The following is a 16,199-nucleotide window of genomic DNA, read 5'->3' as shown; positions in this document are numbered from 1 at the left end:
TTTTCTTAGGGAATTGCTTACCTTCAGACGTATTTTTTCAATATTTCAATATTACCGATCATTGTTTACATGGGGGATCAATGTTACCACATATCAGCTAAATAAAAAAAACAAAGCTATTTTCAAACGAGATTAAAACGTTCAGAAAACAAAATACAGCATTTAAATAGTCAGGAGCGATAGCTTCCTGTAGGGCGTCTGTGCCAGTGCTAGAGGGTGCAGAGCTACTTGGGCACTTCCATGATTCACTTTGGCATGGGGGTTTTTCTCGGCCGAATTGTCTGAAATGTTTCAATAAGAAGCACTTTAATACAACGCATATTGTGGCCAAATATGAGGTCAGTAGCTTTCAAAAAATCCCACTGCCGAAGTTAATCAATAGATCCGGGGGGACGGACCTGGTGTAGTGGTTAGAACACTCGCCTCTCACGCCGAGGACCTGGGATCGAATCCCATCCCCGACATAGTCACTTATGACGTAAAAAGTTATAGTGACGACTTCCTTCGGAAGGGAAGTAAAGCCGTTGGTCCCGAGATGAACTAGCCCAGGGCTAAAAATCTCGTTAATAAAGTCAAACCAACCAACCAATAGATCCGGCTTTCTAACGGGTTCAGGAATACAAGAATCGCCAAAAAGGATGGAAGCTCGATCAATTTTACCACCGGATTACGGTAAACAAGATTGTAATATTTTTGTAAAATACCATAGAAGTAAGATTACCTCATGACTTTTAGAATAAATCATACAAAGTTTAAATTGGACGTGTAACCACAGATATTTGGACAAAACACTTCTGTATGTTTTCAGAGGGTTAACCCAAACTTTTGCACGGTAGTGTACGTGCACTAACACGCAATTTTTCCCTTTTTTTCTCCCCAGCGCCAATGATGAGGAATTGCTCCCGACCCTGGCCAACGGACATCTAGGCTTTACGGTGTTCGGCGATGCGATCTACATGAACGGTTTGTACAACGGTCACCGGGGGCTGAGTCACAGGGCCAGAATAGCAAACATTGCCAACATTCGGTTGTCCTTCTCCGGTGGGAACCAACCGCCTCCGATTCCGTCGATGGACTTTGAGAGCGGCACGTTTCGCGTCGATTATCGAGGACCTAATAATAGCTTCAGGGTAGTGCAGCTGATCTATCCCCATCAATTGTACAATCGTGCGATCGTCAATCAATTTACAATCGAACGGATCGATGGCAAAGGTTGGTAGATGTGTGGTGGCGGTTGCGGTCGGAAACGGACCTTTAACCCTTTGTCTGTGGTCTGGGGTCAATATGACCCCAGAGTACTCTGGAGGGGGCTAAGACTATGTTGTTAGTGAACCGAATAATGAATTTCCCTCCCTTTTTTGAATTTTAGATGTCAAGATTATAAATTGTGTTTATGTTTCGAATAACGAAAATCCTTATGCCTTGCTGTTTAAAGAAGACTATAGTTGCTTTATATTCGCATCACGGCAATAGTGACTTCAATAACCAATTTTGTGAAAATAGTGACTTGTTGATGAAAAAATGACGCTTTAGTGACCACGTTGAAAATAGTGACTAAGCCACTAAATAGTGATTCGCTAGCAGCACTGCAATTTTCAAAATCATCAGAATATTGAGTCTTTCTAAGATCTAGTTATAGAAAGTCAAAGTATTTCAGGAGAAACCCTGTTGTATATCTTAACTGGTAAAAATGTAAATTAATATAGAACTGTTTCTGAGTGCAAAATATCTAAATTTCCTTATTTTAAAACTGTATTTCCACAATAATTCCTCTCCACAATAAACTATCCCCTTTGTTCGTGTGTTTTGTAGTGGGCATGAAAGATTTTTTTCAAAATCGTAAAAATAATCGAAATTTCGTTGAAATTTCACGAAATTGTCGTAATTTCTTATTTGAATTTGTTGACACAGACAGGTGGTTAAGTTGCTACGGTTGTCCCAATTGGGACCGAAGGCATTTGTGTATGTAATAAGACGACAAATCATGGTCCTAGGTATGGTAATCGCCGGTGTGAGATTACTTGCCATATGATTTATCGGTTTCATGCATATTAAGATGCATTGTATTGAATTTGTCATGGGATCGACTTCTCTTGGTAATACATTTCGAAACATGCCTAATAGAAATCACGTATTTTATGATCTTTCAGATGATATTCGCATCGGTATAAAGCAAAACCCTACCATTCCCAACACCGAAGACATCGCATTCAGCCCGGTGAAAACCATCTTCATTAGCTCTGGCGCGGAACGGAAGCACCGGAACCGTACCGATGAATATTCATTCAGGGTGTACCAAACGTGCGGTACCACAATGGAACTGGAAGATCCCGAGCACCAACGGAACCAGCAGCGACAGGTGTGTGTCTTATGGAATCATGTTCCAGAAGAGCTCACACTGGAACGGTCCGAGAGCACGGTGTCGTACAAATTCATAATGACGGCTGACGAGAGTGCTAACTTGGCCCGGCAAGACCTGACTGATGGTAAGCGATACAGTAAAGGTATACCAAGATATTTCATGGATTCGAAGAAGGGACGATCAAATTTGTAAGAATTACATATAGTTGTAGATACGTAACTTGATTTATACATATCTTGCGCTACGAACAATTGCATGCACTCAACTAAAGGCTACTAAATATTAATAGGGTAAAAGCACCGGTTTGGCCAGCCTAAGAGAAAATGTCATGGAAAATTTTCTGGGAAGCTCAATTTATACGACCAATATTTCTAATGCAAGCTTTCAATCCATATTGTGAATGAAAAATATCGGAACTAAGTTGAAACAATTTGTTTCGCTTTGGAAGTCTCGTTGATCAATATAGGCCACCAGAACAAATTTCGGCCAGAGATTTAGGTTCGGTTCCTAAATTGGCCAATCATATTAATTTTTATGGGAGTGGCAAAATTATGAGTATCCTGGCCTGATTAGGTGTATGAGAGCGGAAATAATAAGGAAAATGAATTATATTTCTTATATTTTAAATTAATTCGGACGGAAAATTGAATGAAGCTATATCATGTGAATGTGATCTACTGAACACAAATGGTTTCATGCTGAATGGCTATGTAAAACGGTGTATAATCCACTATAGCTACAACTGGCATATGGCCAAAACCGAAGCTTCTACTAACCCTACTAGGGTTGACCCATAACGCGGGTAGATCACCTTTTCGTGGTGCGTTATGGGGTAAAGATCTACCAGTGAACCCTAGTCCTGACTGCTTCAAACGAAGAGAACAGAATATTATAGTAATCAAAGGAACACTTTTAGTCCTTGTTACATTTTAAACCTTGTTGAAAGTGACAAGTCCCGGTTTTCCCAGTTGCCGAGAATGATCTTGAGACAAGGAAAAAAATGAGCCGAATTCAACAATTTGTTTTCTAATCTTTTATTTATTTCGTTCTCTAGTTTGAAGAAGTAAGGACTAGGATTCTGATGCATGGACAATATCGGTGTAATTTCTTGGCTTTATCGAGGGATCCGATTTTACCTGATAAAGGGGCGCGCCTGTGGAGAGCGCATGCACCACACTCTTCGAAGGGTAGGAACCTTTCAGTTAGAATCCTTACCTGTGATCAAGTTAGGAATTACAACTGTAAGAAAACCGAATGCTTTATCACTTCTCGATAGTGACAAAGTAAAACGACATGCACTACACAAAGGACACGGGATATACTACAATAGATCAAATATTGTTCGCAGTGGTTTATGTTCCGAACAGAAAAAAAAACCCTACTAGGGTTTCCAATCCCGGGATTCTCGAATCCCGGGATATAATTTTCGGTTTCCCGGAATTCCCGGATTCCCTGAGAAGTTTTATTTTATTTAAGAATTTACATTCTATATTATATATTGAATTAAAACTATTTCTAACTTAAAATGGTAAATTTAATTACTTACCAGCTAAATTTGTTGATTTGCTCCCGCTAAAACTGGGACAAAGAGTGTATGAGAATCCAATTATGGCAATACTCTGGAGGCGGTTTGTTGACATTTTTGATCAATGAAATAAAAGAAGTAAATCTGTTTTACGGATGACTTTTACGATGGGAAGTCTTCAGTTTAAGCAGTATTACCGAATGAAAACATAAATTTCGTAAAGAGTGTCCTTTGGCAAACAGAAGGTGATATACTGTGAGGCAAAATTTACAAATATTTTATTTTTCGAATCATATAACACGAATATTTTTATCTAAGGTTAGTTATCATCAAAACCAAATAGGTTTATCATTCCTGTGAATATTAGCCGTCCTATTCAAGTGAAACAATGAGAAAAGTCTCTTTTTGTTCCCACTATTGCCATAATTGGTACTTCTACCTTAGCAGTCATACTTTCAACGTAAGTTAACTGAATATGAAAACTAGTCTTGCTCTCATTGTATTGACTTTTGCTAATTTCTATAACTGGGCTAATCGATTTTTCGTTTTGTGTTCTTAGGGCTTGTATGCATAAAATTGAAATAAACCCCAGAACTGATCCTTTGCTTTTGGCTTCTAAACCTTTTATGTTCATTTTCTTTTTAAGAGGTAAAGAAGTGTCCGAATGAGTTAAAATTTTCATAATTGATAATGAAAAGCAACAATCTTCAGCAAGTCAGTATTTGACAGATCTGTTTTCTAAAATGAAGGCAATACGGAAAAAATGAGAATAAATAAGAATGTTGAAAAACATATGCAAAAACATAGATAACAAACGATACAGATTTACTGGAAAAAATATAATAAAAGAAACCATCTTCTAAAAAATTTGAATCTAATTTGCTTCGTGAGAATGTGTTTTTGAATCCCGGGATATCGAGAACTGCCAGGAACTTTATTTCTCGTTTACCGAGAACCTAATTTCCAGGTAAAGTGGAAACCTTAGTTATCAAAATTTGCTCAAAAATGATTCACATGTCTTATAATAAAGGAGCATACACATCAATTAAACAATAATCTGCGTCTGTTAGAATCTCATACACAGATTTTGTGCAGTGTATCATTGAACTTTAAGAAATAAGTTTCGACATCTTTGGACAAAAATTTTATTTTGTATGACATCGTAGACACATTCTGCCAAATCATTTTGAATTGATTCGCAGCATTTAGCATAGAAACGTTTGGATTAGTCACTCACTTTTAAATTTTGGGACATTCCCTAGGATGAACATACTTTGTGTTCTGAAAACTAAACTAAACTGAACTAAAAACCCGGAAAACTGAAATGTTACCCATGTTCAAAAAATGTTCTATACGATTTTTGATATGGCTGATATGAGGTAACATTGATCACCTACAGTGGTCCAATTTCATATTCGTACGGGATACTGTTTCCACATCAAGTTAGTAAAAAACTATTAAATGAAGTATTGAGCTACAAATACTTTATCCACATTGAAGGTAATAGGTGTCATCTATTGTTTGCCAATCAAAAAATGTTTCCATTTACATTCATCTTTGGATTAATAGAAAAGTATTGATTTGATGTCTAAAATTCACCCAATTCCATATTCGTACACCTACCAAAATTCAAACGCACAACGTTCAAAACTAAATTTAGAAGCTATATTTGATTACTGAAGTGCTTTATTATGATGTTCAGATGTAGTGAAATACATTTGGACAATTTATTTGTGGACATATATGAAATTTAGGTAAAATTATGAGAAATGCCAGTTTTCCAATGATTTTTGCTATTTAATCCAATAATTCGAACAATAACGTTTATTTTTGTCATTGGATCCAATCCATAGATTATACTGGTAAGCTCTGATAGAAATTTAGTTGAAATATATACAGTTTACAGAAATCATAAACAGTTTTCATCCCTTTTGAGTTCAGAAAATTGTTGTGCCGTAAGTTCAAAACTCTTCTTAAATGATATTTTTAATCAATGTAAACCAAATTTTCATTCTAAACAACAGGTAAATGTTAATTTTGAATTTGTCTGTAAAAATAATTTGAACTACGAACTTCGTTTTACAATAAAGTACCCTAAACTACGCTGTACATACCTCTACATAATTGATGTCATCATAATATTCAATTATCTTTGAAATAATATTCAAATTATATTCAAAGTAGCACCCTATTTGCCAAATTATTGATTTTATAAGAAACATACAAAATAACTTGAATGAGCAGAGAGCATTGATATACTATTTAATAGAATATATACTGTTGTTTTCAACATTTTAAAAAAACGTTTGTGTTGCGGTTATGGCAATAATATTTATTCTTTAAATCTCTATAATCATGTTTGGTAGTAAAATGTAAATTTTAAATGATAATTACGCAATGTTTTGATAGGAACATTAACTATGGATTATGTATATACATTTAGGAGCCAAACATAAAGAAATTGACTAAAATTTTTGGATTTGGATTTGTTATAAATGTTATATTACCTAAGATTCAAAAGTATAAGTTGTCGATATCCACTCCTAGCTTTTAGAGTAGCCATGACTGATTATAATTTTTTGAAACTTGTGCAATATTCGCAGTTATCATTCTTAAGGAAGTGATGTTGAAAAAAATGCAAATTAGTGTTCGACTTACCGAATATTTTAGCAAAAAACATGGGAAAACTGGTATTTTTCTTAAATTTACTTAAGTTTCAAATATGTCCGCTTATAAATTTTCCAAATGTATTCCACTACATCTGAACAACACAACGAAGAGCTTAAGTAATCATCTAGTCCATTAAAAAATAGTTTTGAATGCTGTATATTTCTTTTTTGTTAGGTGTACGAATATGGAATTGGGTCAATTATAGACACATTCTCAATACTTTTCCATTTTTCCAAAGATTTAAGCAAATGAATACAGTTTGTCATTGCCAAACAATAGATGACACCTATAACCTTCATTATTGGTAAAGTATATCGAAGTCCACGCACCATTTAATAGTTTTATACCAACTTGATTTGAAAACAGTGCCCCGTACGAAAATGAAATTGAGCCACTGTATGTAAACAATATTTTTGGATTGGAAGACAAGACGTTTTATTTTACCCAATTTTGTAGAAGTTCAAAGGTAAATGTGTCTATTTATTGCACAACTTTGGAACCATATTGATCAGATGAATTTATTATTCTTTCAAAATATCACACTCCTTTGGAAAAAAATCCTCCTTAATATTTTTGTCGCTCAGTTATTGGAATATTAAACATTGTTGAATTTATTATTCTTTAGAATGTCATCGTTCAGCTGATCAATATCTAATGACATGACAGCTTCCAGTGTGAGTGCTTGGAACCTCTATTATATAACAAAGTTTACAGTCTGACCGTGGGTAAGGATTTGGTATGCGGAGACCAGTCCTGATACAGTTGGGCGTAGAACAATTTGAACACCTTGATTTGTCTTCATATAATACACTTTTATACGTAGAATGAAAGGGGCAATTTTTATGGCTATGATGACTTTTAAGGAACGATTTTGAGGAAGTGCGTCAAAAGTTCCGCTTGTAGAATACTTTTTCCTAGTCATGGAGAATTATTGTTGTGACATCCAGCTAAATTACAGTCGATGACTTTGATGAATAATAAGTCGATAATTAATTCAAACAAACACAATCAAACACTGAGATAAGACTTAGGTGACAAAAGTTGAGCTTCCATTCGAAATCAGCTCGTGATACATCCGATTCGCAAAATAAGTCTGAATGAGAGAAATTACATCAAGTTAAGTCAACAACGAAAGGAGTCAATCGGTTTTGTGTGGGAGCCTGGGTGATCATTTGGAATTTACGCATATTGAAGGTCGGAAGTTTGCTCAAAAAATACCAGAACACCAATGCAGATTTCCTGCACACTATCATGTTGTCCTAACATATGCAACTTCCATTAAAAGCATCCTACCATACATTTCATTGACCCCACTTTGTATTAACGTCAAAATATCACTCTGTAAAATAATTTGAAAACCCCCATTCGACTAAAATTTCAACTAAATGTCCTTCCGTCCAAATATCTTAAGGGAATTAAATTACTTTCGACCAAATGTTAATTCGATGAAGTGTCTTTTCGACCAAATGTATCCACCTTGATACCAGTACCGTCACGTCATTGCCGGGTGTATTGTAGAGCTCCATCTTCGTCAGTCTTGGGCGAAACTTCTCCAGTTGCCCCGAACGTTTAGGGTCGCCAGGTCCTCTTCCACTGCGTACAGCCAGCGTATATATTGGTCTTCCCCGAAGCCGCCGACCTCTACCTGGTTCCCTGCTGAATATTAATTCTTTCTTCCGATATTCGCACAAAGTGACCAGCCCACTGAAGTCTGCCGTATTTTACACGCTTGATCATATTCGCATCTTTGTACACTTGATACAACTCGTGATTCATGCGTCTGTGCCACACACCATTTTCGAGTTTCTCACCGAGTATTGTCCGCAGCACTTTACGCTCGAAAACACCGAGAGCTTTCCGGTCTGACTCTTTCAACGTCCACGCTTCGTGCCCGTAGAGAGCTACCGGAAGAATCAATGTTTTATACAGGGCGAATTTTGTTTCCGTTTGCAAGCTGCGGGACCTAAGCTGGATACGTAGTCCGTAAAAGCCGCTATTCGCCGCCACAATACGTCTTTTCACTCCGCGGGAAACGTCGTCGTCACATGTCACAAGTGTTTCAAGGTAAACAAATTCTTCAACAACTACAAACACTACCTCACCATCTACACCACCATGCCTGACTCTATCTCTACCTGCAACCATGTACTTCGTTTTGGTAGAATTAATGGTCAGGCCTATCTTCGCTGTCCCCCTTTTCGGAAGCACGAAGGCCTCTTTCATTGACCTGCGATCGATTCCAATTAGGTTTATATCGTCCGCAAAGCCAAGGAGCATGTGCAACCTTGTGATAACAGTGCCATTTCTCTGCACCCAGATCTCCTAATAGCACCCTCGAGTGCAATGTTGGACAGTAAATTTGAAAGTGCGTCTCCATGCTTCAACCCGTCTAACGTCACGAACGAGGTTGACACCTCGTCTGCAATCCGAACACTTGATTTCGAACCATCCAGCGTAGCAAGTATCAGCCTAATTAGTTTCGCCGGAAAACCATGTTCAGAAATTATCTGCCAAAGCTCATTTCTTTTCACTGAGTCGTACGCCGCCTTGAAATTAATAAACAGATGGTGAGTCTGCAAGTTATACTGCTGGAATTTATCTAGAATCATTCGCAAGCCTAACATCTGGTTCGTTGTGGAACCCTCACGAAAACCAGCTTGATATTTGCCGATGAAGGACTCCTCGAGCGGTCTCAGTCTGTTAAAAAGGATGCGCGACAGAATTTTGTACGCCGAATTCAGCAGGGTAATTCTTCTGTAATTGGCACTCTGTGCCCTTTCTTGTAAATTGGGCTATGAGGCCATTCAACCATCCGGTGAGCAATTCTTCGTCCTCCCATACCTTCAGAAGTACTCAGTGGATCGACTGCTAAAGCTGCTCACTTCCGTGCTTGAGAAGCTCTACTGGGATCTCGTCCTTCCCAACAGCCTTACAGTTCTTCAGCTCGCTAATAGCCTTTTAAACCTCTCCTATGGTCGGTGGGTCCACAACTTGATCGTCATCATCAATATTCATCCTGCTCCTCGCTACATTTCCATTTTCACCGTTCAACAATAGCTGAAAGTGCTCCTTCCACCTGGCAGCCACCACCGTTTTATCAGTCAGCAAATTTCCTTCTCGATCATTTCACATGGCGGGCACTGGTACGGTGTTGTGCCGCACACCATTGTCCGTTGCATAGAATCTCCACATATCATTCCGGTTCATGCTTTCTTGAGCTTCAGCTTCGTGCTGCCTTTTCTTTCTGTGGTGGGTTCGCTTTTCTTCGGCTCTCGCTGCCCTGTGCCGCTCTCTGTTCTGTCGGGTACCGGCCACAAGCATACGGCTTCTGGCGACATTCTTCATATCTGTCACTCTCTGACATTCTTCATCGAACCAGACGTTTCGTCTTCGTCGTTGACCAGTGCCAATCACTTCCCGCGCTGTTGTTGTCACAGCTTCGTGGATAGGGTTCCACAGGCTAACGACATCTCCAGCAACGTTCAGTCTTCCCAACTGCTCGTCTAGCTGCTGGCGGTACTGTGCAGCTATCCTATCAATCGACAAGCGTTGTATATTGAAGCGCAGCGTTCTGTTTGTTCTGGAACTCGTGACGCTGGATAACCGCGCCCGAATTTTAGCTACAACGGGATAATGATCCGTGTCGATATTAGGGCCTCGGAAGGTCCTGACATCCATGACATCTGAGAAATGTCGCCCATCAACCAGCACATGGTCTATTTGAGAGCAGGCATCGCCACTCGGATGTCGCCAGGTGTGTTTGCGGATATTCTTTCGTGTGAAGTAGGTACCGTAAAACGGGGTAACTTTGATAGTTTTTTCGAAGAAAACTTGAATATTTATGCATACTGTTTCAAAGAATTATAATTTATATTTTTAAAACAAGTACTGGAATCCAAACTATTGATTGCAGTTGATAAATTGCCAAAAGAATTATTCTGAATAGATATATATTTTTTTTCGTATAATCGAAAGTCGGTTTGCTGTTTTGGGGTAACTTTGATAATGGAGTACAAATCGAACAAAATTGAATCAATTACGGAACATTTATAGGGCTTTGCATACCTCTAGGCGTTTAACATTATATGGAAATTTCAAAAATGACCCCAGTTTGTAAAAATGGGTTTCGCTAAGAGATTTGAGACCGAATTCATGTTCTACTACAACTAGGCTGTCAAAAATGAGTGACGAACTCATTATGACTTCATCAAATAATGATCGTAGAACAGATTGTTTGTAAGCGTTTCAAAAATGCTAAAATCTAACAGATTTTTAATATTTGCATAAAAATTCTCAAATGTACTTGATTCCAACGAAAATAGCTTTGACATGAAGCGTCATAATAATACTCTTCACTTTTGCATTCGTTTTGCTTAACTGATTAACAGAAACTTTGTTATTTCGTTTAGTATGTTGTGGGTCTCGCACTATCAAAGTTACCCGCATTATCAAAGTTACCCCGTTTTACGGAACTGCTGATTGCCATCCCTCTAGCAGCAGCGAAGGTTACTAGCCGCAGGCCATTATCCTTGGTAACGTAATAAAGGCTTTCCGTTCAAATGACGGGTCGGAAGAAAACTTCTTTCCCGATCTGCCCATTTGCGTCGCCAATGACTATCTTGACGTCTTATTCTGGGCACTCTCCGTAGGCCTTATCCAGGCTCTCATAGAACTCATCCTTCATGTCATCGGGCTTATCGTTCGTTGGCGCATATATGCTGATCAGGCTGTAGTTGAAGAACTTGCCCTTCGTTCTCAACACACATATTCGGTCGCTTACCGGTTTCCACCGAATAATTCGCTTCATCTGCTTCCCAATCACTATGAAGCCAACTCCACGTTCTGCTCTGTCGCCACCGCTGTAGTAGATGTCACGTTTTCCAGTTCTCGGCCAGCGTATTTCCTGGATAGCTGCCACGTTCACGCCGACATTCCGCAGTTCACGAGCCAGGAGTCCAACACGCGCGGGTTCATTCAAAGTTCTCACGTTCCAAGATCCAACTTTACAATCGTTGTCCTTTATTCGTTGCCGGGTCTGTTGCCGTAAAATCAATCCGTTTGCTCTACTTTTGCCTTTCGTGCTAGAGGGGCTGCCTCCGCGGTGCTGACACGATGCAGTATTGTCCGTTTGTTCTTTACATGATGACCACGGTCATAGCCATCACAACCATCTACCTTTATCAGGGCTTTCGACCTATAGCGCTGGTTCTCAATAGTTTCAAGTTCTTTCGGACATGCTACTATGGTGAGCCATCATGCGCTATCGGTGTTAATGTACTTTATACTAAATGTCATTCGACCAAACGTCATTCGACCAAATGTCATAGATTCTTCGGAACAAAAAAATGAGTTGTCTCTTTGAATACTTATCCGAGATTTGTACCGCCTTTTTGAAAATCAACAATTCATTGAAAAATCAGAACTTTTATCTGTGTATCATAATAAATATAAGTTATATATAAAGTAGACAGATATTTTTAATCTACAATTTTTGACAATGACTATATTTCTCGACCATCCCTAGGACCCATGTTTTGCACCTCCATCGCAGCCGTACGGTAAACCGCTCGTCACTGTCATCAACCGATGTGCACGTCGTTGAACTGATAAAATTATTTCATTTCTGTTCATTTCGACGCCATCGTTATGCTTATTTCATGAAGAAATCAGACTAACAAAATAAATCCCATTGCTTTTCGTACCTGTTTGCTAGGACCGTCAAACGGAGTATCTTTGATAATGGGGATAACTTTGACAGTGTGAAACCCATTAATTTGCACCAGAACGAATATAAAATTAAAAAGTATTAGTATAACACTTAAAGTCAGAGCAATTATCGTTGGAATCGAGCACATTTGAGGCTTTATATTTGAATATTAAAACTTGATGATATTTTAGCTTTCGCGGAACGCTTATAAACAATGTGTTCTACAGTCACTATCTGATGAAGTTTTGAAAAGTTCGGCATTAATGTTTCAAGTGGATTGGCTCGGCAGCCTTATGTTAAAAAATCAAGCGAACGAAATTTTACTCGCTCCGACGTTTCGGTCCTGGATTGGGACCTTCCTCAGGGATCTAAAATGTTTTTATTTAATTATATTTTCAAATAGATACACACAAATTATGCTAAACACGACATATAGATACTATTACAACATTTGTTTGAAGACATTAACGTAAACAAAAACTAAATGACAAAAATATTACTCACAAAGAAATGATCGGCATTAATCCTAGACAGTCTAGTTATCCTGGAACTTGAATTCACTTTCAAATCCCAGAAATGGCCATATAACGGAAAACGTCTAGAGGTTATTAATTATCAAAATTACCAACAACTGGAAAATCGACAATACAGCTTAACTCAAATAACGTGTCCCTAGTAGATTTGGGGTTGCTGAACCTGGTTCCATTTCGGAAATGTTCTAGCACATTTAAATTTTAAGCTACAGGTGCCGAAGTTGCATAAAACACTGGTTTTATTGATGTTTACATGAAATTCGAAGCATTATTTATCACACTTTTTAATGATCTAATCCACGAAGCATGCAAAATAGGACTTCAACTTTCGTTTAAGATATAATTTGAATTGAATTACATAATTAAATTTAGATTAAATCGATTTTTTCGACGTACTTGCGGTCTCTATACAAAATTCTTCGTTTCTTTTATTTGGAGAAATACAATACTTTTCCATCCAATCAGAAATATCAACGTTGTTGATAAGTATTGTTTAACACATGAAGTTTGAATTCTGTGGTAAACTCAGCAAATAAATTTCCAACAAGCTGATAAACTTGCATTCAATGTCACTGAAATCGTCAAATTCTGAAAATTGCAAAATCAAAAATTAGACGTATCATGATATGTTTGAAAACGGCAATATATTCAGCAACCCTAAATTAATAAAAAGATGATACTTGAGACAAAATGTATTCCGCAGTGATGTTTATATGAATTATATGAAAATATGATTATATGAAAACATATTAGTTAAAACTAATCATTTTTCAATCTTTCAACTGCAATCGATACCTAACTAAGAAACCGGTTGTTTTCAAAGAAATAAAAATAAAAATCTTCAATCAGAACTAATCAGATTTTCATCCAAAAAACTATCAATGTTACCCGTTTAACGGTACTGCAGAAACGAAGTCGGTTCACGGTTCGGTTCTTCCTTTATAATAACCCATAATTCCTTCGCCACACTGTGCTCACTTCGTGTCTCGGTGGGGCCAACCCGTACAGTCACAGTACAGGAGGGCTTAATCCCGAGAGCTTAGCGAATGGAAAACGGTGCGCTATAAAAATCACAAACTTACAACCGCGGCGCGGGTCATAAACAAAGGCCTAATGCGATTCATTTTTCAAACTCAATGGGACGGCTGAATTCTAACGGCGACCGCTAATGGGAATTATTATGCTCCTCTTTTATGCAATTGTATCGCACCTACCTGTTGCTAATCGACGAATGTGATTCCATTACACAGTAGGGTGTCCCAAAATTTTAGTTTGTCGGGAAATTTGGGGGCTTGACCTCCCAATGGTAGGTTAAGGTAACCTTTTGTATGGAGAGAACTCTAAGAACCATCACTAAACGTCAGTTTTAATAGTTCCCCTCATTTGAAAGTTAGTTTGTTACATCCTTAGCTATCATTTGGAGTTTAAGGCCCCAAATTTTCTGACAAAGTACCAATTTTGGGTCACCCTATTTCACAGCCCTTCGCACCGCGAACGATGAACTGCTGCGCCTCCATGGTGACCTTTGGCGAGCATTTTGGAACGATTTCGACATCACCGCCGAGGGAAATCCGACCCTCGAACGAATCATCCGGGCGAGCGTGTTCTACTTGATAAGCAACTTTCCGCTAAATCCATCGCGGAGCCACCTGTTCGGCGGATTAAGCCCAACGGGACTCGGACGGGGTGGATCCAATCTGGATGATTACGAGGGACATTCGTTCTGGGACACGGAGATTTGGATGTTCCCGGTGGTGAATCTAATCGAGAGCAGGTTCGCCGAGATGATGGTCGATTATAGATTCCGCAGGATGGATGCGGCGCGACAAAATGCCTTGGCTAGTGGTTTTCGTGGAGCAAAGTGAGTACCAATATGAACCAGAGATCACGGTGCTTTGTTTACTGTTATTATAAAATAGTCATCAAAACTTTTAGCACCAGTTTGTTTCTATAGTTGTTCTACACTTCTAGCTTAATAAAACAAAACGTTGGACGAAATTTTAATCTTAAAAAGAATTTCCATTAGTAGTTGTTTATTTGTAGGTTCAAGTGCTACGATTTCATTACATCGTTATGTACAAATATAATTTTCAACATAAAACCTTAACAGTTCAAATAATCTAAGGGATCGTTCAAATATAACGTAATGCAATAGGGGGAGATAGGGGTTTTTTGTAATGTTACTATCCATACAATTGTTTTGAATTTTCCGTACAGAAGCTGTTCTAAAGAAGAAGGGGGTATAAAATTGACAAATTTTACATTACGTAATATTTGAGCTATCCCTAAGTACATGAGCGCACATTACATTTCAATTCGTCAAAAATACCTACGATCCTATTGGATTGATTGGGATCGTGCGCTATTATCTGTCTATCTATCTATCTATCTATCTATCTATCTATCTATCTATCTATCTATCTATCTATCTATCTATCTATCTATCTATCTATCTATCTATCTATCTATCTGTATAAATAAAAATGGAGTGGTGTTTGTATGTCACGAAATGACTTGAGAACGGATTAACGGATTGACGTAAGTTTTTCTTTATTGCACTCTACAAGGGATGCGACGTGTTCGTGCGAGGAAAAAACTTGGGATAGTCTCCGGAATAATCAGGAAAACGGGAGAATACTAATGTGTTATTTTGTATGGGGGATTACATGACGTTTTACAACAGCCTACTTATTTATTTTATTTATTTAATTATACTTTAAGACAAAGGGATCATCCTTACCTTGATGGCAAGACGAAGATTGCCGGGACCACTTGTTCATAATAATCTGACTCATGATATCGTGAGTCCAAATCATGATGATTTTCATAAGATGAAAACACTCTGGAATCATGATATCCGGGTGAATAAGTGAATTTTGGGATTCAGATTTCTACCCGAATGCATGTTTACTCTCAGAATCCTTTGGAGCATCCCCAAAATGCTTCAAAGATAACACCTGAAGATCTCCGGGTAGCTTTCCGATTTTATTTTTTCGAACTTCCGGGATGCTTCTATACTCCTACTAGTATGTTTACAGAGTCCTTCCGGGACGCTTCCAGAATCCTTTCAGGTTCTAGAACGCTTCTTGGATGTTTCTAGAATCCTTCCAAGATTTTTCCAGAGTCATTCGGGAATGGTTCTAGAACCATTCCGGGCTACTTTTAGAATCCTTCCACAATGTTTCTAGATTTTTTCCGGGATCATTCCGGAATGTTTCCGGAATGTTTCCGGAATTCTTTTGATATGCTTTAACGTTCAAGAACTCGTAATTGTAACCAACATCATCAACAAAAGCAGTTTTTCTGTTCAAAACTGAAAATTATTCGATGAAAATGCGTTCACTGTGTTTCGGTTAAAGAATAAAATACAATGAACACATTTTCATGTACAGCTTCTTGATT

At 38.1% G+C, this 16,199-nt stretch overlaps 1 protein-coding gene across 2 annotated transcripts in view; it reads left to right on the top strand.

The window, feature by feature from the left end:
* The window catches only part of LOC5576505 (protein-glucosylgalactosylhydroxylysine glucosidase), a 50,899-nt gene that overhangs the window by 16,821 nt on the left and 17,879 nt on the right, over positions 1-16,199 (top strand). For both annotated transcript variants that reach the window (XM_021846229.1, XM_021846228.1), the window contains exons 3-5: positions 881-1,212; positions 2,151-2,486; positions 14,277-14,658. In XM_021846229.1, the coding sequence (XP_021701921.1) occupies positions 881-1,212; positions 2,151-2,486; positions 14,277-14,658 (1,050 nt within the window). The remainder of the gene's footprint in view (positions 1-880; positions 1,213-2,150; positions 2,487-14,276; positions 14,659-16,199) is intronic.

The sequence above is a fragment of the Aedes aegypti genome, chromosome 2, assembly GCF_002204515.2.
Source record: "Aedes aegypti strain LVP_AGWG chromosome 2, AaegL5.0 Primary Assembly, whole genome shotgun sequence".
Taxonomy (NCBI): Eukaryota; Metazoa; Arthropoda; class Insecta; order Diptera; family Culicidae; genus Aedes; species Aedes aegypti.
The sequence above is the reverse complement of the archived record's forward strand: the minus strand, read 5'-3'. Positions and strand labels throughout refer to the sequence as shown.